This window comes from Sebastes umbrosus, chromosome 10 (assembly GCF_015220745.1).
Source record: "Sebastes umbrosus isolate fSebUmb1 chromosome 10, fSebUmb1.pri, whole genome shotgun sequence".
NCBI lineage: Eukaryota > Metazoa > Chordata > Actinopteri > Perciformes > Sebastidae > Sebastes > Sebastes umbrosus.
This window is the reverse complement of record NC_051278.1, coordinates 29,806,812-29,834,331: the sequence shown is the minus strand read 5'-3', so window position 1 is coordinate 29,834,331 and position 27,520 is coordinate 29,806,812. Positions and strand designations below refer to the sequence as shown.

General features: G+C 40.9%; 1 protein-coding gene across 8 annotated transcripts; it reads right to left on the bottom strand.

Moving 5' to 3' along the window:
• Nucleotides 1-324: 324 nt before the first annotated feature.
• Nucleotides 325-26,175, bottom strand: nt5c2a (5'-nucleotidase, cytosolic IIa). 8 transcript variants are annotated; one of them, XM_037783375.1, is made up of 19 exons: nt 26,055-26,175; nt 18,483-18,613; nt 15,790-15,828; nt 14,323-14,396; nt 13,058-13,175; nt 12,841-12,936; nt 11,256-11,347; nt 10,558-10,615; nt 10,222-10,315; nt 10,061-10,114; nt 9,802-9,885; nt 9,587-9,628; nt 8,788-8,895; nt 7,179-7,245; nt 4,724-4,894; nt 3,622-3,673; nt 2,399-2,459; nt 1,700-1,876; nt 325-1,604 (listed from the first exon to the last, which is right to left on the bottom strand). In XM_037783375.1, exons 2-19 carry the CDS (start codon nt 18,581-18,583, stop codon nt 1,365-1,367), a joined length of 1,728 nt encoding a protein of 575 aa, XP_037639303.1. In that variant the 5' UTR covers nt 18,584-18,613; nt 26,055-26,175; the 3' UTR covers nt 325-1,364. The 8 variants fall into 8 exon arrangements, with proteins under 8 accessions (XP_037639303.1, XP_037639304.1, XP_037639305.1 ...); XM_037783376.1 differs by having other exon boundaries at nt 18,483-18,595; nt 26,055-26,130; XM_037783377.1 differs by having other exon boundaries at nt 18,483-18,589; nt 26,055-26,109.
• Between the last annotated feature and the right edge of the window lie 1,345 nt (nt 26,176-27,520).

Genomic DNA, 27,520 nt, shown 5'->3' with positions numbered 1-27,520 from the left:
ATGGCAGTCAGCTGTTTACAGTGCAAAATGGACTCCAGAGGCCTGTACTACGAAGCAAGTTCAACACACCCAGGGTATCTTCTTGTTATCTGGCTTAACTAACCCTAACAACCGTGATCCCGCCAAGCGGTCCGACGACGCTTATCAACTCAGTAAATCAACCCAGGGTTTCTTAATCTGGCTATGAGCACGTTCACATGAAAGGGGCGCTTTTTGCAGCATCTGACCAATCACAAACATGGACAAGTCTACTGTCAGGAGAGCGGCACATTTTACAAAGGAAGAGCAAACTATAATATTAGACAAATACCAAGAAGTTAAACACATAATCCAGACTAATAATAACACGGTTGAAGCTGCCAAATACAGGAAGGACAGCTGGCAGAATAAAAAAACTCCAGATGTGTGAATGCATAAATTAACAGACTTATGAATTTAATAGAATACTCAAAAGTCAGATATGGTCGTCTAGATATTATAGATATTATAAAAAGAATTCAGAATATAATGGATGAAAAGATTGCTCTTATTATGCCTTTTGACAATAATGTGGCGTGTGTGACTATTTCAACCTTCATTCAGCTGCGTCCTCGTCTCCGGCGGTGTGAAACGGATGTGAGATCAAGTAAAAGAATAAATATAAAAACATATTTCAAAGCGGTAAACACCCACAGCACACAGCCAGATGTCCTTCCTGCATTTATCAGTTTAAACCGTGTTGTTTTTAGCCTGGATTATGACTTAAACTTCTTCATGTTTGTGTAATAGTATGTTACGATCTGCACGCCGAGCTCTGATTGGTCAGTAGGCGGTGCTTTTACAAGAGTTGATCTCTTATTTCGAACATAACCTGTCCCGGAGCAGGTTTGCTGTTCAACATAAGTTACCACGGTGATCTACCACCGTCGTAGGACTGAATACCCAGAGTTAACCCTAAAGTGACCTCGCTAACCCCAAATCCTGCTTCGTAGTAGAGTCCTCAGAACGAGGCCCAAACAAAATCAGAAAAATTCCTCCTCAAACAAACCCACCAGACCCACGAGGATCTAACAGCTGCTCTACCTGAGGAAGGTACTTCTTCTAAACTCACTTTAGAATTCTCTTCTACCCACGGACAGGTGCGTTTACCAGAGGTGTAGCAAGACCACTTGAATCCACAGAAGTCCATATCAGAAACAAGACAAGGTCCAAGAGCATGTAGACGCAGTGTACCTGTTCTTTAAATGTAAAATAGATCAAAAAAGTCAGCGAGTGGACGCGACAATCAGGCTCAGTAGTTATGAATCAAAGAAAAGATCAACTTAAAACATGAAAACAGGATGTACTGGATGTGACGGCAAGCCTCATCTGCAGACCCCTCTGCTCTACTCTTCTTCCTCCTCCTCCTCCTCCTCGTCATCATCCTCATCATGGCAGTGGGTGATCTCTTGTGGAGCCTGAGGGAAGAAGTGGGCGGGCTTGATCTCGCTGATGGACCGAGTCAGCTGGTGCCGTTTGCACTCCATCTCCTTGAGGTCGACGTCGTGGCGGTTCCGCGTGGCCAGCGGCGACTCCGTGTCGATGACGTTGACCTGGGTGTGCTCCACTGTTGACTCATGAGGCATCTGGGAGGGAGAGTTTTAAATGTGATGCCATGAATGAATCAAAAGTACATAACGTGCAGAGACACAAATGAGTGAGAAGTGTGAGTGATCCTCACCAGCACATGTGCAGCTCTGAACAGATAGCTGAAGGGGTAGTACAGCAGGTTGATGAAGGAGGCAGCGTACAGGTCCGCGTAGCGCATCACTTGGGAGGCGAACAGCGTCTGTCGGGATCCGCTGCGAAACAGACTTCCCATCATGCCGTAGCACATGTCCATGTCGTGGGTCACTTTCTGGAAAGGACACGGAGACATGCCTGATATTTCTCCTCAGTCCTGAGGATAGCAGCCCACCTGTCCACAGCTTTTTATAGCCACATGGTTCCATCTCGCGCCCTCTTCGTTTTCTGTGTTTGCTCAGTAGGTTTCGGTTCGGCTCGCCCTTTTGCGGCGAGGTGCTTGGTGTGTCTCAGCAGGCGGGACAAATTCACACTCACTTTACATCTAAATTAAACAACCTAAAGCCGGGTACGCACTACACGAGAATCACGTTGATTTTGAGCCTGATTCCCCCCCTCCAGACAACGGTCAGCAAAGCCCCGATTTTTGGATGGATCTAAAGATTATCTTTCCAGATATTCCTGTGATGGTATGCTAACAGTGTTTTTTAAATCCCCCGATCGGCTCGGAAGTCAATCTTGGTCGCGTCGATTTCAAATCGTGTTCAATATTTACCATCGGATATGCTGTTGTGTGTGGATCTATTTTTAAGTGAAAGACAGGAGGAAGAAATGTGTGTGTTGGAGGAAGTCGTACCTTAATCCGTTTCTGCAGTGAGCTGATGTCAGGCCTCTCATTGCTGCTGCTGTCCAGATGCCTGAGGACAAAACACAAGTGTACTGTGATCTGTGAGCCCAGCTCCACTGAAAAATGTAGTTTCCACACCAAGCCCTGCAAGGAGAGATTAAATAACCAATTTCTGTCACACTTTCTGTAAACAGAGACATCACACAGCCCAACCACATCTGTTTATGGAGCCAAGTCACTCTGCTGGTAATCTGGTCATTCTGTCAGTAAAAATACTTCATACTTGGGGAAAATGCACAAAAATGATGCAACAATGCAGAAAAAGTGTAAATAAACCAATGAAACAATCTCTATCCAGAATATGTATTTAAATCAGCACAAAAATTAAAGTTTAACGCAGGAACATAAAGCAAAAAATCATTTCACTTTGAGCACTGATGTACAGAGCTGTTGTGTCCCTGCAACCTGTATGTATACAGCAAGTATGTGAATTAAACACCCAGGCATTATTTCTACCCACATCTCTCTAAACAGCTGGGACACGATAAATAACCACTGGAGGACACATAGGCAATCCTACCACGCTGGATGATTTATTAACTTCATAAACTTGCAAAGCGTCTTCTTTCAGGCTATTTAACTGGAGAGAGATACAACTGAAATGTTTTTTACAGTGTTGACCCCTCACTGAAATTGTTATGCCAGGAACAAATTTCTATAAATTCTTCTTGTGCTGACATTAATTTCAGTTTTACCCCTACCAGAATTGCTAAAAAGGTGCAATAAAACACCACCCAAATTATTATAATTTATTATTATTATTATTATAATTACTTTCTCTCAAAGCCAGAAACCAAAGAAGTAAGTCTCAAACTGATTGAGACTGATTTCGTGGACCCACAGAATGTTTGTTTTCTTTTTTATACCCAAATGAGCTTTATTATATTGTAGTGTTCTCAGTTATGAAACAAAAAATGTTCCCTTATGCTCAGAACATTCCCCTGGGTGCTCTCAGTGTCATCTAGAACATCTTTCCAAATTCATTGTCGGGAGCAGTTTTGGGATTTGGGAGAGAGTTGTTCATGTTTACTTATGTTTTCAGGACTGTTTTAGACCATAGGAAATAACATGTATGAATTTTGAAAATGGGAGTAGTACCCCTTTAAGACCTTTTTTGAAAGAGTACACTGCAAGACACACCGAAACAGTTGACTTAACAAAGAGGAACTCACTTGTAAAGCTCTGCGAGGAAGCAGTCCAGAGACTGAAGTTCCTCAAATATGGCTGAAAAACAAACAATTTGCATTAGTACATTTATGATGGTTTCAATCTATAATTAATGCTGCGATGATCGGGCACTCGCAGCCTTTGTGCAAGTCGGGGGTAACTGGTTGGACGCTGGTTGAAGCAAATGTGCATTTCCGTGACCATCGGACACGGCACGCACGAGTTAGACGTTATTTCCTGCGTGGAGTGAGCGGCACAGGAAATGACGTATTGCACATTTTGCACCACTTCCTGTGTCCACTATGTGGCGCTAGAGACCACACATTATGTTGCTCATTATCGAGTGCAGATGACACAATGTGAATTTCATGTTAAATCGAATGATATTTGTCACATATCGCTGACTTTGTTGCCAGTAGGTGGCGCTATGACTATGAGTCAATATTGCCATGTAGATATCCTCAGGCCTGAACTGGACTGCTAAGAGAAGTATGCCAAACTATCGCGACTGTAACTTCCTGTTGCCAGTAGGTGGCGTTATGAGTATGATTAAAAATTGTCCTGTAGATGTCTTCAGACCGGGACTCCCATCAGACGTGTGAAATTTTAAAAAGATCTGACCATTTTGAGTCGAGTTACAGCAGTTTCTTTCGTAATGGCGAGTCATTGAAATTCAACGAAAACTCACAATCTTGACTAGGAAGCGTCGTCAAGGTCTTAAGGCTTTTCTGACCTAATTTGAGGTGGATCAGATTAATTTGTGAGGCAGAGTACATCAACATGCAAAACATGTCATTTCCTGCTACCAGTAGGTGGCGCAATGACTATGAGACAAAATATGCATGCGAATGTCCTCAGGCAGAGTCCTCTTATAAGGCATGAGAAATTTGGAAATAGTAAATAACGACATCAAATTAAAAATGGCCGACTTCCTGTTGGGTTTACACTATACCTCCAAGAGGCTCTCTCTTTTTTTTTTTTTACATCTCAACATGTCACATATACCTAGCGAATTTCATACATCTAGGTGAAACGGCAGGTTTTAACTAAAAACGGCGGTTATAAAGCTATACGTGCACGTATGAATGTATATAAATCCAGTCTCACAGCTTTTGTCAGTCCACACATGCAGCTCCTGGGCCAGCTCAGGTATCACCAGGAAAGTCCTCCAGCCCTGGCGCTTCTTGGATTTGAGGATGTCACCAAAAATGTGGTCTCCGATGTATATGACTTCCTTTCCTTTAGCACCCAGCAAGTCACACACGATGTCTGAAGAACCTGAAAGTGCAATTATGGCATTATGGGAAGTTTATCCAAAATAGAAGCACCTTTTCCATTACACATGTGCTGGCTTGGCTTGGCTTGGCTCATTACAACAGGGCTACCCGCTTGAAGGTGTGTATAAACCATGGCTGTGACTAGTGGTCAAAGGAGCGGCTGTAAAACGGTGGATAACCACATTTCATTTCCTATTTTCTTCAGAATGAAAGTCCCCCGTTATTTTTGCTGCTTGTGTTCCTCCTCCCTGCAGTATAAGTAGACTTGTTTTTATTGAACAGGTGCTGACAAAGCTCTGCTAATTCGGAGATGAACACATTTCATTTCCTATAGGGAATTGGAGTCACCGAAGAAAGTCAGCCATTTTTGGAGGATAAAGGGTAAGAGTGCCTTCCGTTGGCTGTTTACTGCAAGTGTTAAAAGCTAACACAAAACACTACAGTGAATGAGATACAAAAGCCGAAATGTAGTATATATATATATACAGTATATACTAAATTATTCAGTCAGACACAAAGGTAGGCTAACGGTATGGGTTATAATTTTTTTTGTTAGTACTCAAACATTAGCTTGCTTATCTTTGTCCGGATGATTGTGTGGTTGGCATTTGGCTTGTAGATCTTAATGTCATATACCTAACTGTTTGTAAATTGACACTTGTTTGAGAGGGAGATGGGGGTTCGTCATGGGTTGACTGCGGTCGGCGAGACGTCACCGCAACTCACTTGGAGGCGAGTCGGTGCACTTTGGCGCGCTACAACTGGTAATGGAAACGCATATCAGCGCGGCAAGGTTTGACTCGTCGAAGCAAAAAAGGAAAAGCCCATATGAAAACCTCTTATAGCAATGATCAATGAGGGGTTTTATGTTAAGTTGCAATCATAGCTGAGATTCAACCCCACAAAAGGTGTTACATTACAGGTCGGTGGTACTAATGCTGCCCACACTTCAGTTTAACAAGTGTTTCTATGAGTCAGCACATCCGAGGCCTGTACTACGAAGCGGGTTCAACATTCCCAGGGTATCTTCTCGTTATCTGGCTTAACTAACCCCTAACAACTGCGATCAAGCTGAGCGGTCCTACCACGATTTCTATGAACTCTGTAGGTTCAACCCAGTTGTTTCTCAATCTGAACGTGTTCACATGCGGTGTTTGTAGCATATGACCAATCGTAAACATGGATAAGTCTACTGTATTTTTACAAACGAAGAGCAAACTATAGTAAGGGTTGGGAACCGAAACTCGGTTCCAAATTAGAACCAAATCTAAAATGACAAGAACCGGGTACCCGTAAAAAAAAAAGAATTTCGGTTCTCCTTAACGATTCCTAAACAACTACACATTGGCTCCGCAGCAGCTGTTTGTTGTCAGCGCAGCGCCCATCTCTCTCGCACACGCGCTCCGCACATCGACTCCTTATGCTCTTATAACACCAGTCACCATAAAAGCATTTACTGTAATGAATCGGTATAAATCACAATCTGTTACTGTGAAGTGATCAGATTCATATGCAATACGCTAATATCACTTCCAGACACACTTAGACGGTAGTTTGTGTGAATATTTCAATTCTTAAAGCAAATCAATTCAGGGGAAAAAAAATAAATAAATAAATAAATCGACCAGCTGTGTTTGAAGAAGTAATCCCTTTTAACTATATAAAAATGTGATAAACAACGATAAAAGTATTAATCCTATAACCTTGTTTTTACTATTGAAACAGCATATATTCCTAGTGCTGCTGTATAGACCCCAGTGCTGTAATACTCACACTGGCCGCTGTAACTCACAGCTCTAATGACGTAACGCAAACGAACTTCAAGTCGCTTCATAGCTGTGTAGAAAAAGATGCCACACCAAGAGGCCCAAAAAAGGACATCTCTAACTTAACGGATGGCAGGGGAGGACGGGTTTATGCTGATTTGTAGGCTAGTTTGACGGCGACCAGTAGAAGTGGAGAACGTAAATTTATGATGACAAGATAAGAAGGATGTGTCCTTTGTTTCAAGTATATACCCATATGATGTTAAGCTAGCGGTCAGTCGCGTTCCGGATCGGCTCGGGTTTGGTTGTGTTTTGTCTTCTGATTTTTAAAACACAATAAAACTCTATTTTTCTTGCAACATACTTGTACAGCATCAAGTGATTCATTTGAGTAACCTGTGTTGACTTTCTGACACTATTAGAATTGAACATTGAAGAACATTGAGCTGTGATCTCAGCCGTCTAGCCCCAAGGCCTGAGATTTTCAGATTCAACATGTTAAGAAGCTTTCTTATTTACCTCCAGAGTACACAATGCCATGCTGGAGAGGTCCCGTGTATGTGCCAATCTTCAGCCGACCTGTGGTCTGAAAGAATCCAAGACTGAGTCACACACTCAAAAACGCAATTGGCTTAACCCTTTTTATCCCTCCTGTTGTGTTTGTTTCATGTTAATTCATTTTGTGTTCCCAGTTCAAGATGGCCGCCCCATTAAAGCTGATTATAAATCCATAATAATACATTTATTATCACCTAATTTTGTGTTGGATATTTTTATCAGTTTTTGTGAGCATTACACATTTTGAACTTCTACTTGCTATTTATGGCCTGTAGGCCTCATTGACCTGAGCTCGTACAACTTGTTTTTGAGTGAAAAAAGCACGATGTATGGATTATTTAGACTATAACAAATACTCAGATAAAAACATATTGCGCTATTTATCACAGACTACTTTGTGTCAAAGTTTAACAAGGACATTTGTTTTTGATCCAAATTTTTAAATAGTGGCACAAAAAAAACATCTGTGGTGTTCCCAGTCAAAACTGACTGGTATGATTTTATTAGTAAAGAAAGGACAAAGACATCTGTTGTCTCTTGGTCTGGATCATATTCTTTGTAGTCTTTATCATGACTTTGTGACTTTCTCCTCTAATACATCTTCATTGTCAGTTTCATAGCCTCTCTCATCCTCACCAGTGTCATGATCAAAGATATGATCAAGAGCGACACGCACAGTATATTTGGTCATTGTGCTGCCACAAACTGAATTGTAAGCTTCTATATATTACATATATGTGTATGTGTGTGTGTTTGTGCGTTCAAAAACACATGTATGTGGGGGTCTGGTAGAGGAAGTGTTTCCATCTGATGAATGGGCATGTGCCTGGACTCAATTTTATGCACTAATTGTAGTCTCGCCCATCCATTTCTAATGCCCGGTCACTTTTGACCAGTAACACCAAAGGTGTACAAAAGCTGAAGAAACAGTGTGTAGGATCTGGCGGTGAGATGCGCCCTATCTAGAGCCAATTGTTGTAAGAGTAGAGTGCTTAGAGCGTGTGTGTACGAGGGAAGTGAGTGGTGAAGCAAGAGAGAGAACGGCGGCGGCGACGACAGGAGCGAGTAACGTTATCAACTCTGGCCCGAGCAAGAAAAGTTAACAGAGTTTGGTTTGTCCGTTCTGGGCTACTGTAGAAACATGGCGGTGCAACATGGCAGACTCCGTGAGGAGGTAACACGCTCTTTACGTAGATACGGCGCATTCTAAGCTAATGAAAACACAATGACTCTTATTATCAAGTGACTATACACTGAAGAAAACATACTTATTCATATTATATTTCATTTCTGCCAATACATCCCCCTTATTGTTACACATTGGTCCTTTAAATAAAACACTCAAAATTTAATGAAAGTGATCAAAATTTATGCTGTGTGGACAAAATAATGGAACTTTATGACAATCAGATTAAATGAACTACATTTTTCAGAGAGAAAACTTGTAAATCTGTCAAATTCGACCAGAACACAACAGGAGGGCTAAATTACTAATATACAGTATATTATATTTTAGTAATGGTGCTAGTATGGTATTTTGTCCATGCAGGTTTCTATAGTACACACTCACAGTGTCGACCTGCCGTAGCACTGTTCCCTCTCCAAAGAACACAGGCTTGCGGGCGTCCACCAGGATCAGGTCAAAGTAGGACTTCCAGGGTCGATGGGGTGTACCCGGCTGCAATCACACGCACACACACACACAAACAAAAAAACACATACACAGTAACATCATTTATGATTTCAATAGCTTTTTAAAGGTGCAGTGTGTAGCATCAAATGCTCCTGGTTGCAGATTGCAATCAACTGAAACCATGTGCCAAGCGTGTAGGAGATCTACGGTAGCCGACACGAAAACGTGAATAGCCCTCTCTAGAGCCAGTGTTTGGTTTGTCCGTTCTGGGCTACTGTAGGAACATGGCGGCCGGCTCCGTGAAGAGGACCCGCTCCATATGTAGATATAAACGGCTCATTTTAAGCTAACAAAAACACAATGTTTCCTATTTTCATTTACATTCTACATAAAGAAAGCATACTTATTAACATTATATTCCATTTCTACTAATAATCCCCCTAAATGCTACACACTGCAGGGCTCCAGAAACTAGCACACAATTTAGGTGCACCCAAAATGTTTCACCGCGCGTCAGTTCCCATAGGCCTACACTAGGGATGTCAGGATACCAGAAATTTTGTAGTCAATACCAGTACCAGCAAAATTCCCCGATTCTCGACACCAATTCGATACCACGTTAAAAAAACAAAAACAAAACAATAAATCCCATGTCAGAAACTTCTAAGCATGATGGTTCAATTCAAATCTATCGCGATTCCTGACAATACAAATATTCTTAAATCATTAGTGTTACCTTTGGGCCGTGAGGAAAGTCAAACAGGTAGGTCATAATTTTCTGGAAGAAAAGAGAATCATTACCATCACTTGGCATTATTACTTCATTAAGCAACCATTCATGACAACTGCCAAAATTGATCGGTACATTATGACCGTATAAAGTAGGCAGTAGGTTCTGGTTTGCTTTCAGCATTCTTTAGTAACATATCTGGTTGTAAACTTTCCTCTCACCTCTGTATACTTGTAATCACTGTTGGTGGCCAGAAATACTTTGGCGACTTCATTCATGCGACTGAGGAGGAGAGGAAGCTTCGACTTTGGTGGAGGAAAAACAGAATCCACATCGACAACAATGCTTAAAAGCCGAACAGCAAAAAGATGAGCCAAAATGTGTTGTTTTACCACTACAAAGGAATACTTGTCACCCCAGCTATTAAGTTCAAATTGGTATATAATTGGTGTGTGGTGTCTGTTATGCTGGTTTACTTACATCCTTCACCACATACTTCTCCAGGTTTTCAACAGTTTTTACTTTTAAGGACCCCTGTGAACAGAAATAGCAACAGTGGACTTGTGACTGGATTGACCGCAGGAAAATGGCCTACAGATGCCTGAAAACCGGTTTCATGAGGAAAAGCAAATGATTACTACCTTGAAATGAACCCAGTCCACGCCGTCTCGGACATCCTGGAACATGCTCTTGTAGGACATGAAAAGGTCGCCATCTTTGAAGCCCTTCTCACAACTACAAAGACAGTTCAAATCGTGTTAACATCAGATCCTTTATCATATGGAATTCTAAGGGTCAAAAATGAGAAGGACCCAGTGCTCTGAGCATTGAGACCATCAAGGGACACTGTAAATCCACTGAAACTCTGAACATGATTTCCATTAAACAGGACTATTATTCAGAATGTCACAAGAGTCCAACTGCTTCACTTCCCACAGACAGCCAGTGTTCTGTATGTAGCAGAGAATATGCAGTACCTGGAGTATCTGGAGCAGTTGCTGAAGAAATCGACCAGGCAAGCAAAGAGGTAGGTTTCTGAGGAAGAAGAAATAACACTATAATCATTGAGGCTGACTGTACACCTGAACATGAACTGCATTTAATATGACAAATCAACAATTTAAAGGGGACATATCGTGCTCATTTTCAGGTTCATACTCCATACGTATTTTGGGTTTCTACTAAAACATGTTTACATGCTTTAACGTTAAAAAAAATGTTATTCCTTTGCGCCTGTCTCTTTAAGAAAAAATATGCCGCTCCTTTGCAAAGACGTTCTCGAGCAGTGAGTGAAAATACTCAGATGGGGGGGTGGTATATTCTGATGAGCCCATATGTGTCATAGGAAGGGGAGCCAAATCTGAATGGTTTGTTGAATCACACGTTTTCTGATCCAGGCAGCCCACAGAAAACTGACTGAGTTGTCTTAATTCACAGTTTGTGGGTTGGTAGTCACTACAGATACCAAGACGTATGTGCACAAGCACTGAAAAAGTGAGCTTTTCACGATCTGTCCCCTTTACAGTGGAATCCCTTTCAGAGCCTCATCAGTGAACTCCAGTTTAAAGTTTAATAATTATTATTTATATTTAAAGTATTTTAATACTTTAATAATTGAATTTCATTCTAAGATTACTTAAAGTTGTAGAGTATTTGTGTCGGTGTGTTTTCTTACCAGGCAGGTTGAAGAGTGTGTTGAGGATGTAGAAGCGGTCTGTGTCTCCACGCTGAATAAATTTGTTGGGGTACATCTCTCTGATGTCAGGTCTGTGCAGAGTGAGCAGGGATACAAACATACAGGAGGGATGAAGAAGGTCAGACCAGGAGACATGAGTTATATCAGTTCGTTGTTTGCATTACATCTATTAGCTCCCTCGACAGCGGTCAGAAATGTCTATCATGCCACCCCTGTGCTTGTTACATAGAACATGATATACTAACAACAACACAGGGATCTGCTTCATAAAGACACTGCTATACAGTGCCAACAGTGGTTAAAGGTGCTAAATTCAATATTGTGAGCAGAGGGATTGCCTCCTCACGGCGCTCAACATGGCGACGGCTCACAGCTAACGGTGCTAACAGTGCAAACAGAGCTAACAGTGGTAACCTGAGGGGGACATAACACATACGCTGATTGTTCTCCGAGACAGTGTAATCAGGGATGCTAATTTTGAATTTTTTCCTAACCGCTAACCGACCCTTGTTAACCGATTATTAGCCAACAAGATTAGTGCGTCGCATGCAGCGGTGCTATTTTTAGTGCCCAACAAGCCGCCCAGCTGCAACGAAAAGCCGATGCACAAACAGGTTAAATCCATCATTTATCACCAGTGTACGCGTAAAGCAGACAACTGAGTCCCCAGTTGACCAGACAGGGACAGTTACCGTAGCAGACAGGAGTCTCTACCGCATTATTTAGTTTAGCTGACAGGTTGTCAGCTGTGTGTCTGCCCGGTGTAACGATAGTGAATGCCCTACAGACCGTGTGTGTGTGTTTGTGCTACGTTAGCAGCGGTAGCGTTGCTGGTGGCTTCGTGCTCGCCGTTGTCACACACATACGGTCTGTCAGTGCGGCAAAATGTTAGCGAGTGTCCGTCAGACCGTGTGTGTGGCTGCGGTGAGTGTGGGGTTGTCGGTGGCGTTATAGCTGTGAACGTAGCTGTAAGCAGTGTGTGTACAGTTTATTTGTCGGTGAATAAATGCTACAACTCCTCAAGACCCGAGCCAACTTCCTGTATCTGCAACACCGGCTCAGACTCTCTTAAGGTGGACTGTTAAGGTGGACCAGCTTTTATCCTTTAAGTGACAAGCCGCTCCTCTGAGTTTTGCTCAGCTTTTTAGTTATCTTTTAATATTTCTTTTAACCGTTTAACGGTTAATTATTAACATTCCTAATCGGAACATCTATTGCACAGATTACCAACAGCTCAAAATTTAAATTTGATGAATTTTATGACCAAATACCTGCAGAACTAATGACATCCACATCAGCTTCAGTTGTACTTTATGATTGTTGTTATTCAGCTGAACTATAAACATTATTACACCTGCTTAATATCAGCTTGCTAGCATTTTCATAGTTAACATTTAGCTCTGCCTCACAGTGGCCGTAGCATGACAGTAGATTTCTAGTCTTGTTCATGAGTAATTTAAAGAATACTGTTGTAGGTGGGATGAAGGAAGGATTTAACTATGCAAAGGTTTTTTAGAGATGTGGTGGACTACGTTGACAGCTTAGTGGGAGTAGAGGAACTCACCCCCTCACGAAGTTGAATCCGTGCACACACACCAGGATGTTCCCATATGCATCCACCTTGAGCAGGTTGCCATACATTGAGTCGAACACCAGACCTCTGAGAAGGAATGGAGACAGGCAAGAGAAGACAGACAGTCAGAGACAGAAAGCACACTTGAGAGTGAGGGTTTGTTGCACTGGTATTCAAATTTCATTTAAAAAAGGCTTTGTGAACCAGCCTGGTGGGGAAGGAGGGGTCGTAGACAAAGTTGAGCAGCTCTTGTGGATATCCAATGGACACCAGGCGCTCCACCGTCAAGTCAAAGCCCAGCGACTCATATTCAGGAGATTTATACACTAGACAGACAGACAGACAGGGAGGGAGACAGGCTGCTGTTGAAGGCAGTGCACCAAAAAACACTGATGACACAATAGTGAGAGTTTATCTGCACCATGCAGCAATGTCTTCCATATACAACATTTTCTTTCTAAAACATTTTTTTTTTTTTCATTTAGAACCTTCAGGTCGGCTAGGAATTGCAGTTGTAGCAGCAGATTCTTTAAAGCAAGACAGATTGATGCATTAAAATTAGGGCTGTCAACGTTAACGCGATAACAACGCGTTAACACAAAACTGTTTTAATGCCACTAATTTATTTAACGCATTAACGCTGTCAATCTTTCAGAGGTTGTAGCGGACTCAGTTTTAAAGAGTGAAGATACTGGCATCATATGAAACTAGAAAACCTGAGGAATCCATTGGTACTAACCATGTCATACTAGCATACTAGCGTGAAGGAAGTTAAATAACGCTCCAAAGTTACGCTAAATTTTGCTGAGGAAAAACTGGCATGGCCATTTTCAAAGGAGTCCCTTGACCTCTGACCTCCAGATATGTGAATGTAAATGGGTTCTATGGGTACCTACGAGTCTCCCCTTTACAAGACATGCCCACTTTATGATAATCACATGCAGTTTGGGGCAAGTCATAGTCAAGTCAGCACACTGACAGCTGTTGTTGCCTGTTGGGCTGCAGTTTGCCATGTTATGATTTGAGCATATTGTTTTATGCTAAATGCAGTACCTGTGAGGGTTTCTGGACGATATCTGTCTTAGTTTTGTGTTGTTAATTGATTTCCAATAATAAATATATACATACATTTGCATAAAGCAAGCATATTTGCAAACTCCCATATTAATGAGTATTAAATACTTGACAAATCTCCCTTTAAAGTACATTTCGAACAGATAAAAAATGTGCGATTAATTTGTGATTAATCACAATTAACTACGGACAACCATGTGATTAATCGCGATGAAATATTTTAATCGATCGACAGCCCTAATTATGCATGATACTGTGATATAAGCGCGCCGAGCACAGACTTTTAAAAGTTGCCGGGACATTCAGAGTCTACATGCAGCTGGCGTAGGCTCTAGCCATTACACTTTGACCTTCATGCGCTCATCCAGGCTGATACCACAAAGCTCGGACTGCACTTACCTGCCAGAGTGTAATCCATATCAAAACCGAAACACTTGATCTTTTCCATGGCCAAACTTCGGTTGACAAAAACTCTGGAAAGGGGAGAACAATGTATGGTCAATAAAAACATGAAAGCTGACAGTTCAAATGAAATGCTGCACTGCTTAGCCTTCCTAAAGCACACTTCTGATTTATAGTGAATAGTAGACAAATCAGTCTCATGGAACATTTAAGAGCTACAGGAGAAACAACTAAAGAGGAGCATTGACTGAGCAACACTTCCTTGAGGTCAGATTTTGATGCATGGCAGACTGAGTGAACTACCCAAATAAAATGTAATAAAACAACCACAACACCAACAGACATGCAATCCTACTGGTTATCTATAGTGATCAGTGCATCTGAAATAAAAACCTCCTTTAGCAACATTTTTCATCTCTGATATTGTAAGACTCTCTTTCTGATAAGTCCGCCTTAATACTAACACTCGTGGTGTGACCGTACATATTCAGAGAAACTTGTATATTTTCAACAAGTCAACAAAACTTGCTCCAACATGTTCAGAGAATTATTATTCTTCCACCTACGCTACGCCCACAAATATACGTCATCATGTTTACTAATAGAAAAGGGGTCAATACAACCAGACGAGAATACCATCATCCCTGTAGATTGTATGTGTACACACACACGTTCATTGCTATGTGTCTGTATTTTTAGACGAGCACTAAAATCTTTCTCATACGTTACCACGGGAATAAGATGCTAAACGCGGTATAAGAATGAACAAAATGATCATTTAAATGTGGAAATATAGACTCAGTTGCCAGTTTATCAGGTACAGCTAGCTAAAACTAATGCAGTGTGATACAACAGTTCTGCAATAAATCCTCCTTCATGAAGTTTATGTTCAATTTGTGTTGTGCATGGAAATAGAATAGGAGTAGAACGGACATGGAACTGTTTTCTGTGGTCATTTGACTTGTACAAACGATAGAAGATATAGCGACCGTTTTATATAAATCACTTTTCCTACTTCAGCTTTATTTCTTGCTGACAGCAGATCACAAAAAAAAAGACTTGTACACTTCTTGCTTTTCTTACATCTCTGACTGTTTATGCAGAGATATAGATTATACAATGTAAACATATAATATGGGACTCTGCTCAAGACTGCACACTGGCCTTGAGTTACTACTACTCAGATGGTGTGGGAGATTAAATCAGATGGACAGTAACAGATGAGGATTAAAGGAAAGATGCGAGAACAAGGGAAATGCAACAGAAGAAGCTCACACTAAGAAATCATGATGACCACCACCTGCTGTCTCCACGGGGGAGAAACCCAACTCACAATCAGTGTCAGTATGGATGGAGTTCCATGAGAGTTGGATGGGGAATCAATTCACATCATGGACATCAAAAACAGGGAGAGTCAATTAGTCAGTAGTCGCAGTTTGTTTCAACAACAAAAGGATGGCATACCTCATTGCAGGATGGTTTTGAGCCAGATCCCTTGGAAAGCTTTGCAATAGAGAATACATGCAGTATTACCACTGATCTCATGCTACATGGCTCTGGTGTACTGTCTTTTGTCAGTGAACATTCTATATTCTAGTACCCTGTTATATCCCTAAATCAGTAATAAGATCTGCCTCCAGTAGCTGCTATCTATATTATATTAAAGTCTCTACACATACAAAAATCAAGACAGACACATCTGACATTTCAAAGCATTCATGGGACCAGGGCTCCATTGTTTGCATCTAATGTATCTAATCTAGGTTTAGCAGGATGTTAAATATGAAATACTTAATTGATCCCTGGGGTGAAATTACAGTTGTTCCATTTTCGAATAAAAATATATATAAACAAGGGCTGTCGATCGATTAGAATATTTAAACATGATTAATCGCATGATTGTCCATGGTTAATACCAATTAATCGCAAATTTATCACACATTTTTTTTATCTGTTCAAAATGTGCCTTAAAGGGAAATTCAATTTATTATTAAATACATTTTTAGATTTTAACATTTTTAATTAATAAAAAAATAAGTTCCATATTCTGTCATCTATTATTCCATTACATAGATTTTTGTCGAGGTATCGTTTCAGTATCCGCATCGAGATATTCATGCAGGGTATCGTATCGAAGTCATAATTTTGGTATGGTGACAACACTAGGAGGGCTATTTGTTTGTGGGTCTGGTTCAAATATCAACAATCTTTCTCCAGAATCGCAGACTCCACTATTAAGCCGAGGTGGACAAGTGGTCCTAAAAGTGCTCAGAAATATGGAAAGTCTGAACATCGAAAGTTCAATGATAACGCAGCAAAGGCAGAGATCCTGTGACATGGTTGAAAATTCACAGAACGTGCGAGTAAGTGGACTTTGAGTAGAGAATGTTTTGTCAGCTTCATTTAATGATGTTTGGGGTATTAAATGGTTCCCTGTGGAGTTTTGACTGTTATTGGCGCTAAAGGAGTAAAGTTTTGAAGAGTGAGTCCTTGATTTATTTGTATCTTATGCTCTACACAGAGGGACGCATGAGGACACCCATACACGTGTACAAACAGCGCCCCCACCCTACCATACAGCAAAACAGCATGAAATGACACAGAGCCCAAGTAAACAAGTAACTGGTGAGCAAACTGGAGCATCCATTATGCAGGGCTGGGTATCGTACAAAATGGTTTGTACGATAGTCTATAGAAAACCCAAATTTCACCAAAATGCCATAAAATACCAAAATGATATTTTTTATGATAAATATAAAGGGTTTCAACAAAACCCTTTATTAGTTTGACAAAAAAGCCACATGTTGTCTAGACACAAGCGGCTGTAAGAGAACTTTGCCCCAATAAAATACAGTCTAAACAGCCACATTTTGACTACTATTAAAGAATAAATCAACAAGATTATGATTCTGATCAAACATGTGATGTCAAATTTTTAGACTCGATACTTGATGCTATATGGACACACATGATTTGTACAAAATAGTATTGCGGTTCCACGCCCAGCCCTACTAGCATGCTCGAGACACAGATACTTTTCTCAGGATACTTCAGGAGACCAAACCGGAGCTTACAGCCCAACGATTATGATAGTTCATAAGTAGTAGAAGTATAATATCAGTAATCTGTTGTCACTGTTCTACTTTATAGGTTTCAGTCGGACGCTGACTTCCAGTCTGGTTTCCTGTTGCAGTGGAGTAAATATCTTCCAGTACTGGCACACAGCCGACTGTTGTGAAAGCCTTAAAATAGAACCCCTAAAAGCTGTGTATTATCTTGTCAAAGCCCTTCTTCACGAGGAGATCATTCAAAACAAAAAGGATCCAAACCCTTTTCTTCATTGAAAATGTGGCAAGTCAAATTAAGTCCCTCCTCCTTAACATCATAGTCAGCAGCTACAGATACACTGTGTGCAATACAGCCTGGTATTAAGTTACTATTTAAGGACGGCTGGAAATAATATGGGTACTAAAATTGTTGGGAGACTTAGTTCGGTTTTCACGTCTAAGATTCAGGAAGGGTACTGCACGAGATTTGAGAAAACTAGATCATTAAATTTGTTTTGTTGCACTGGTTTTACGTGTACATTTTACCTTGTAATTTTTAAACTTTTTATAGGGAAATTAAACTGTGATATTCAACTAAACTTGTATGTTTCACTAACCAAGCACGTTGCTCATTTGCCAATTTTATGGAAACCCAAATAAAAACACTGCTCTGTAGTTGCCTGTAAGGAAAGGAGCTGCCATATTTGAAAATGTGTTCATTGGTGGGATGAACCTAAAAGGCTCAGCCATGATCCTACTAATTTTGCAGGTTTATATTCATAACTACTGAAAATCCAGGTTCATGTCAGATTGTCAACAACCAACCAGGATTACTCATTTCTCCATGAACAAAGCCAGAGCATCATTTTCTACTATGAGTGGATCTTCTTCTGATTAAATGTATGTTGACTTGTTATTATCATAGAGCATTAATATGTAGCATTTCCAATGCTCTGTTAATACTGAATACTGAACAAAACACACTCACACACCAGAAACTGGTCAGTTGACTATAACAATGGTGTAGCTTTAACCTTTGTGTCAGGAACAGGACTGGCCCATGTTTAAAACTTTAGCAGTACTTCTTGCTGCAGTCTGACTAACACATACCTGTGGTGAGCTTCACGTCGATACTTCTTCATGGCCACGCCGTCCATGTTGGCTGGTAGGTCGGCATAGTTCTGCAGACGGTCGCTCCATGAAGTCGTCATCTTGAACTGTTTCTGAGAAGAAAAACGCTGCTGAAAACACAGAGATCCACAAACAGCCAGTCAGCTTGTGAGACTCAGGCTGCGGTCAAAAAGTTAAAAAAAAAATGAATGTCTTTTCCGAACTACTTTTCCTTGACCTCGAGGTCAAGGAAAGATGTGAAGGAGAATTCAGAAGGACTTAGGAGAAGACAACCGTGGTGTTAAGAGAATCCGACTAGACTTCACTAGGCTCAGTAATTATGATGCGACGGCAGCAGGTGTTATTGACACTGCTTCCCTCTCTGCGTTCTTAAACAGCTCCTTCAGTGACAGACTGCTTCACCGCGGGGTGTGTGAAAGAGAGACACCACAGGTCCTTCTGCTGCTGGAACACTTTACATTAACATATAATAAAGGATCATCTGACCTAACCTGGACAACAGGTGAAAAATATCACTTCATTTCCAAGGCTGGAACTGAAATAAAAAGGAATAGCCTATAGGCTACCACAAAGTCTATATGATAAATAATGAGTTATTGTTTGAGTTATGATGAAGGAGTACAACCATTACCACCACAGACTTAATGTTTATTTATGTTGATTATTTGTTTATTGACAGTTTGCTATATGTTTACTGATCATTTTGTTTGTTATTCTTGTTTTGTTTTTTACTTATTTGTTACATGTTCGAAATAAATAAATAGAAATAAAGTGAAACGAAATGGTTGTCACTGTCCAGTCATATGAATCCCAATTAGAATATGACTGTATGAAAATAATAATCAAGATCATCATATTATTTGTTTTCATGAACTGCAGAATGGTGCGTCGCTTTAAAAGTTGTGGCTGCAACTTTTAAAGCATCATCTCCTTCCTTTAGGTAAAGGATGGTCCAGTGTATCCTATGCTAAAGGAGATAAGAAAGGAAGCATTGAAGCTCCTTTCCTTAGCATCTAGAGAATTCAAACAGCTCTTATCACGGCTGCTACTGAGATACTTCCGGGTCATTTCACTTCCTTAGGAACCTTCCTGAGCAAAAAAAAAACCGACCGCAGCCTCACTCTAGTCTTTATTTATGTAAGATTATTGTGTTGAAGGTCCCATATCATGCTCATTTTCAGGTTCATACTTGTATTTTGTGTTTCTACTAGAACATGTTTACATGCTGTAATGTTCAAAAATCACCTTTATTTTCCTCGTACTGTCTGCCTGGTCCAGTGTATCCTATGCTAAAGGAGATAAGAAAGGAAGCCTTGCTTCCTGCTCTTCCTCCTGTGCAGACGCTTCGCTGAGTTGCTCTCTGCTTTGCTTTCTTTTTATCATTGCTATGCTTATCTTTCGCTACTAAATTTTTGGAAAACGGGTCCTGGATACTTACAAATCACTGGGAGTTTAATTTATGAAAGAAACTGAAGGCTACCACTATTTTAAAAACTGTTTTACTTTGTGAGCGTGGCCTATCAGCAGCACAAGCCTGTACTATAGTGAACGGGAGCAAGGTGCTTGGCTAAAGCTAATCAGCAGCAAGATGCCTCCCTTCTCCACGGATGACTACTACAAACTTCTACAGAAGATAGCAGTGCTGGAAACAAAGATTATCCGGCTCGAAGTGAATGCGGAGGTGAATGGACTATGTGGGAATGAAACCACTCTACCACTGACTCAAAACAGTGAACTGGAACAGGTTAATAGAAAGCTAATTAGCACCAACAAGACCACCAAGAATCAAGAAGGGGGCAATAAATCGACTAGTAGTCCTCCCTGGAACGCTCTTGGTGCAAAGCCAAAGCGTAAATCATGTCCCTGGGAAATGGGAGGAAAACTTACAGGCAGAACCCAGCACCCTCAGATATATGATGCGACTGGCTGGCCTGCATTAGCATCCGAGCGTAGTTCGTAGAACGAACCTCCCCAACAAAGAAGTTTGCAACTGGAGAACAGATTTGCTCCACTGTTGCAGGACCCTGGATCTCGATCTGATGCCCTGGATAATGTCAACTCTTCACACAGCAGGGTAAGAACCAAAAGCAACTCTGAAGGTAAAAGGCTACAGGGAAAGCTAACAACTGGGCCTCAAACTCAAACTCTGATTGTGGGTGATGCTGCTGTTAAAGATGTGAAAAGCATGTGGAGTAAAGACATCAAAGTACTCTGTTTTCCCAAAGATATGGTCTCTGATCTGGCAGAAAGAATCCTGGATATTGTGACTGCACACCCAAATGTGAAAAATGTGGTATTGCACATTGGGTCGAATGATGTTGTGAAGCAACAGTGTGAAGTGCTGAAACGGGACTTTACTGGTCTGCTAAACACGGTCAGCTCTGTGAATGCTCAGGTGTTTATCAGTGGACCCCTGCCGCCGATCAGAAGAGGAGTCGAGAGATTCAGCAGATTGCTGGGACTGAACACATGGCTTTCAACAGCATGCAAATCCCACTCAGTGCATTTTATTGACAATTTTAACTTTTTTTGGGACCGCAGACATCTCTTCAAGGCAGATGGACTCTGCCTAAACAAGTCAGGAGTAAAATTGTTCAACTCCAACCTATTCTACTTCCTGCGTCATTCATCTGTTCCCTCTGCCAAGGACGCGAGACAAGAGGAATCACCACTGGAGGAAGACACAACACAATGTGCCAGGGGACCTCAAGGAGAATCATTTCACCCCCCCACCACAAGCCAGCCCTGGGATACAGCAGAGACAAGAGGAGGCGTCCTCATCCTCGCTTATCACCCTTTCTCCCTCCTCCCCCCTCTTGGAGTTCACTGACCACATGAAGGAGCTGGTCAATGCTGGAACTAAACTTACTCCCCGCCCTACACCCATTTTCTCTCCCATGATCCCCCCACGAGGTCGACCTCGAACAACTTTGGCACTATCTCCACAAGCACGACACCCACAACCTCCATCCCCTCCACAATGGAATCAGCCTCTGTCTCCGCAGCCTGATAAGGATGTTCCTTTACAAAATGTTGCAAGCACAGATTGATATGTGCTGGGTCCAGGCTTCAAGGCTAATGATACACGTGACTGTTTCCAGGATAAGCTGGGGCCCTGTGTGATGAGAGCTTCTTCTATCTCAGTTCTAATAAGTAGTAGAAAAAGAATGGTGAATCTGCAAAGAAACAGGAAGATTTTTACTGATTGTGCTAATTTATCAAATTTAGCATTGATTCCTTGCCAGCCAAACCATGTCCCAAAAAATAATAATAATGCTTCTAGCACATTAAAGCTAGCCCTGTTAAACGTCAGGTCTTTGGCAGGAAAAAGTTTTTTAATCAATGATTTTATTATTGAGCACAAGCTTGATTTTATGTTTTTAACTGAAACTTGGTTAGACCAAAATAACAGTGCAGCTGTTCTTATCGAGTCAACTCCTCCCAACTTTAGTTTTATGAGCGAAGCTAGAATGCATAAGAAAGGAGGTGGAGTTGCCATACTGTTTAATGATTCTCTCCAATGCAAACAGATATCTTATGGACATTTTGCTTCTTTTGAATATGTCGCTCTTCAGCTGAACTCCTCTTCTCGAGCTTTGTTTCTCAATATCTACAGGCCACCTAAATACTGTGCAAACTTTTTTGATGATTTTACTGAACTGCTGTCTGTAATTTGTGTTGACTTTGACTGTGTAGTCATTGTTGGTGATTTTAACATCCATGTTGACAACCAACAGGACAGAGGGGCCAAAGAACTGTGTCAGGTTCTTGATAACTATGGAATGAGTCAGCATGTGACAGAGCCCACACACAATAGGGGACACACTTTGGACTTAATCATATCAAAGGGCCTGAACATTTCCAAGGTTGTAGTGATGGATGTTGCTCTGTCTGATCATTCATGTGTATTCTTTGAGAGTACTCTTCCTGTGCACAGAAATGATCAGACAGAGGTAATCACAAAAAGGTATATCACTGAAAATACCAATGATCAATTTGTTCAGGCTTTCTCTTCCACACCCACCCTCCCCTGGACCTCTGTCAATGAGCTTGTAGATAATTTCAATTCTAAAATGACAAATGTTATTGATACCATTGCACCCACCACGGTGAAGATTGTCTCTGGTAAGAAAAAGTCTCCATGGAGAAATACCGTGTTGGTAAGAAATGAAAAAAGAGAGTGTCGAAAAGCTGAACGCCAGTGGCGGAAAACAAATCTACAAGTTCATTATGACATCTATAAAGAGAGACTTTGCATTTATAATTCAGAACTGAAAAATGCAAGGCGGTCCTTCTTCTCTGACATCATCACCAAAAACAATAACAATGCACGTGCCCTGTTTGCTACTGTCGACAGGCTAACAAACCCTCCTGTGTCAGTAGCCTCTGAACTTTTATCCTCCAGGGCCTGCAATGAATTTGCTTCCTTTTTTACAGAAAAAATTCACAAAATCAGACAAGCAGTCACTTCCTCCATAGCAGGTACAGGATGTTTGTTTCCCCTGCGTCCTGGCGCAAATACCATGACACAGTTTTATCCAATAAATCAGACATACCTGGAGGAAATCATACAACATCTAAAATCCTCCTCATGCTGCCTTAACATTATGCCAACAGGCCTTTTCAAAAAAGTATCAGATTGTATGGTCTCAGAGCTTTTACAGATTGTTAATGCATCTCTTGTTTCAGGAGTCTTCCCACAGGCCTTGAAAACTGCTGTCATCAAAACCACTCCTCAAAAAGAACAATCTGGACTCATCAGTAGTAAATAATTACAGACCGATATCAAATCTTCCATTCTTGTCTAAAATAATTGAAAAAACAGTTTTTCAAAAATTAAATAGCTTTCTGGCACTAAACAACTCTTTTGATGTCTTCCAGTCAGGTTTTCGACGAAACCACAGCACTGAGACTGCTCTTGTTAAGGTCTTCAATGACATCCGATTGAACACAGACAGTGGTAGAACTACGGTTTTAGTTTTACTGGATCTCAGTGCTGCATTCGACACGGTTGACCATAATATATTACTAGACCGACTGGAAAACTGGGTGGGTATTTCTGGCATAGCACTCAGCTGGTTTAAATCCTACCTAAAAGACAGGGACTTCTTTGTGTCTATAGGTAATTGCAAATCTGAGCTGAACAAAATCACATGCGGAGTTCCCCAAGGCTCCATCTTGGGGCCTCTTTTGTTTAACAGCTACATGCTGGGTCAGATTTTTGAGAACAACAAAATAAATTACCATAACTATGCAGACGACACACAAATTTACATAACTCTATCACCAGGAGACTACAGTCCAATACAAGCACTGAGTGAGAGCATTGAACAAGTCAATAATTGGATGTGCCAGAATTTTCTTCAGCTGAACAAAGACAAAACTGAGGTCGTAGTTTTTGGAGCCAAAAAAGAAAGATTAAAGGTTAGTGCTCACCTACAATCTGTGATGTTAAAAAGCTCAGACCAAGCCAGAAACCTTGGTGTAGTCATGGACTCAGACCTGAGCTTTAACAGCCATATTAAGACAATTACAAAGACAGCCTTCTATCACCTGAAGAATATAAGAAGAATTAGAGGACTGATGTCTCAGCAGGATTTGGAAAAACTAGTCCATGCATTTATCTTCAGCCGACTTGACTACTGTAACGGCGTCTTTACCGGTCTTCCTAAAAAATCGATCAGACAGCTGCAGCTGATTCAGAACGCTGCTGCTAGAGTCCTCACTAAGACCAAGACTGTGGATCATATCAGTCCAGTTCTGAGGTCTCTACACTGGCTCTCTGTCTCTCAGAGAACTGATTTCAAAATACTGCTGCTGGTTTACAAAGCACTAAATGGTTTAGGGCCAAAATACATTTCTGATCTTCTGCTGTGTTATGAACCATCCAGACCTCTCAGGTCATCTGGATCAGGTCTGCTTAGTGTCCCCAGAGTCACAACTAAACATGCAGAAGCAGCATTCAGTTTTTATGCACCAAATATCTGGAACAAGCTCCCAGAAACCTGCAGGACCGCTCCAACTCTCACTTCTTTTAAAACAAAGCTTAAAACTTTCCTGTTTGCGGGTGCCTTTTATTCTGACACTGCACTATAACTTTTACTCTTTTGAGTTTTATGCAATTTTAGCTTCTATCCTAGCTTTTATTTTTAGCTTGTTTTTATTTTCTAATCTTTAATGTTTTAATGTTTTTATAACTGTTTTAATTATTTCTTAATGTTCTTTTGCATTTTGTCGCAATGTTCTTGAATGTTTCTGTAAAGCACTTTGAATTGCCCTGTTGTTGAAATGTGCTATACAAATAAAGCTGCCTTGCCTTGCCTGAATATACCTGTATTTACCCTCTGTCTGTAACACTCCGTTTTAGCGCATTTTGACGGAATTGCAACGGAATTGCAACAGAATTGCGATGCTAGGCAACAGCTTGTGTCCATGTGTACTTCCTGTCAGCTGATGTTATTTACATACACTGCAACAGGAACTTAACTGGGACACATTTAGAATGTTTATGTTTAACACTGTAAATTTTCTAAATATTGTATATTTGTGACATCACAAATGGACAGAAATCCTGACAGCTTGTTTCAAATGCAGAGTTTCTGAATACAAGCTGTGTATTTCTCTGTGGATTGAGTGTTTCGATACTTTCACAGTATTTATATAGGACTTAAGCCTGCTTTATAATAAAAAAAACATGAAAATCTCACTTTTTTATAATATGGGACCTTTAAATAGTGACACCGACTATAGATTAATTCTACCCAGTATACTCACAGGCAGTGACCTGATGAGATAACATCCTGACCAACACAAACTGTGAGGATTAACAGAGTTATGCTAAAACACTGATTTACAGGAACAGACATACAGTCAGCAACATTTATTAACCTCTGAAGGTTTCACCAAACTGCTGTCAAAATATACACTTTTAAACTGTAGCAACTGTAAATACAGTTTTATACTAACTAAACACCAAGGAAAATAAAATCCTATATTTTAAAATGTAGTTGTCTAATTGATAAAATCTTCTTTCACAAAAACAAAATGTAAAACTAACATTTGATGACATTGTTCATTAGAATATATATACTACTACTTAAAACGATGCTCTTAATGGAGCCTGATGGTTTAACAGAGATTGTAGTGACGTTATCAGGTGGTCGGATCACTCATGTGCCAGATTTGTAAACAGAGTGTGGCTCCAGGTTGAGAGACGCAGAGACACAGAGCTGCAGTCAGCTCGATGTCCCGTTGAAACTAGAGGACCTTCAGATGCTAACATTAGCAGCTAGCCGTGGAGCTGACAGCTCCGCTGTGATTCCTTCACGTCGCTCTGACAGCTGCACCGCTACAGCTGCTGTGTGTTACTGTGTGTCAGCGCAGTCAGCTAACAGACTCCACTGCTGGGTGAGCTGACACAGCTGTATTAAACGACAGAAGCAGCACGTTAACAGGTAACTGTGGCGGCTGTAGTCAGCTCTCTGTTTGAGTTAACACACGTTTAACTTGTCGACTCACGACAACAACAACAACACTACTACTACTACTCACCCTATGGCTTCTTCTTCTCCTTCTACTACTTGTTCCCAACAAGCCCTCTTCTTCTTCTTCTTCTCCTCCTTCTTCTTCTTTCCGGCACACTAGGCACGGTGTAGTGCATTGCTGCCTCCTACAGGCGAAGAGTCGACATGGCTGTTTTCCTCTCAGAGACCTAGAGCATTACTATATGTTATTCTATTATATGGCCCAATCATAATAATGCAGGACTGTGAGGATCCATCCATTTCATACAGGAGACCAGCAACAAGCTACCAATGCGCGTTCATCCCACAGAGGTTCATATGAGACAGCAGAGCAGTCACATCAAAGGTCACCTTGAGTAAGATAAGATAAGATAAGATAAGATAAGATAGAACTTTATTAATCCCGAAGTAAATTCTTGTGCCAGAGATTGCTCAAAAATACAACAAAACTACAACAAGTTCAAGTGTATAAAATAAAAAGTACTATTTCTAGTACCAGTGCCTGAAAGAATAACAATTAAGTAAGATACATTTAGTAAAATGAGTAAATAAGATAAGTAAAATAAAAAAGGTAGTAATATTACATCAAGTAATATTGTATGTGATGAGAAAACACATAATATTGCACATGTTTTGGACATTAATATTGCACACAATGAAGAGTGATATTGCACATGAGAATGGAAAACGTAGTATTGCACATGATATTGATATTATAGTTGTTGTCAGTGTCCGGTGTTTTCAGCTGTCCATCCTGCAGAAGGAGGAGGAGTTCTATAGTCTAATGGCCACTGGTAGGAAAGACCTCCTGTGGCGTTCTGTGGTGCACCTCGGTGGTCTCAGTCTACAGCTGAAGGTGCTCTGGTATGACTCCAGTGTGGCGTGCAGAGGATGAGAGGCGTTGTCTCTAATACTAAGTAGTTTCCTCAGCATCCTCCTTCCTGACACCTCCACCAAAGACTCCAGTTCAACTCCCAGGACAGAACCTGCTTTCCTGATGAGCTTGTTGAGTCTGTTAGCGCCTGCCTTCACCCTGCGGCCTCGACACACTACAGCGTAGAAGATGACGCTGGCTACCACCGAGTGACAAAACATCTGCAGCATGGTTCTGCAGACGTTGAAGGATCTGAGTCTCCTGAGAAAAAACAGGCGGCTCTGACCCTTCTTAGTAGGCCACAGTGTAAATCAACATAACTTGAATATAACCGAAAACATATCATTTATTTCTTCCTTTATCTTCTGGTAAATCAACATTTCCCCCTAGCTGGCAATAATGACATAGTAGTATGACAAGAAGAGTTTTCTCCTGAAGTCTTGGCTCATTAAACTGTGTGTTGCTGATGAGAGGAGCTGCTGTGATTGGCATTAAGCTATTGAAGCTTCCCTTAACTCCACCTGCTGTTGGCAGCAATATTTGATCATGAGGCTGCTGATCAAAGTGAGTATGATCAGATTATTTGATTACTCCATTTGATTTGACTGTAATTTAGTGCT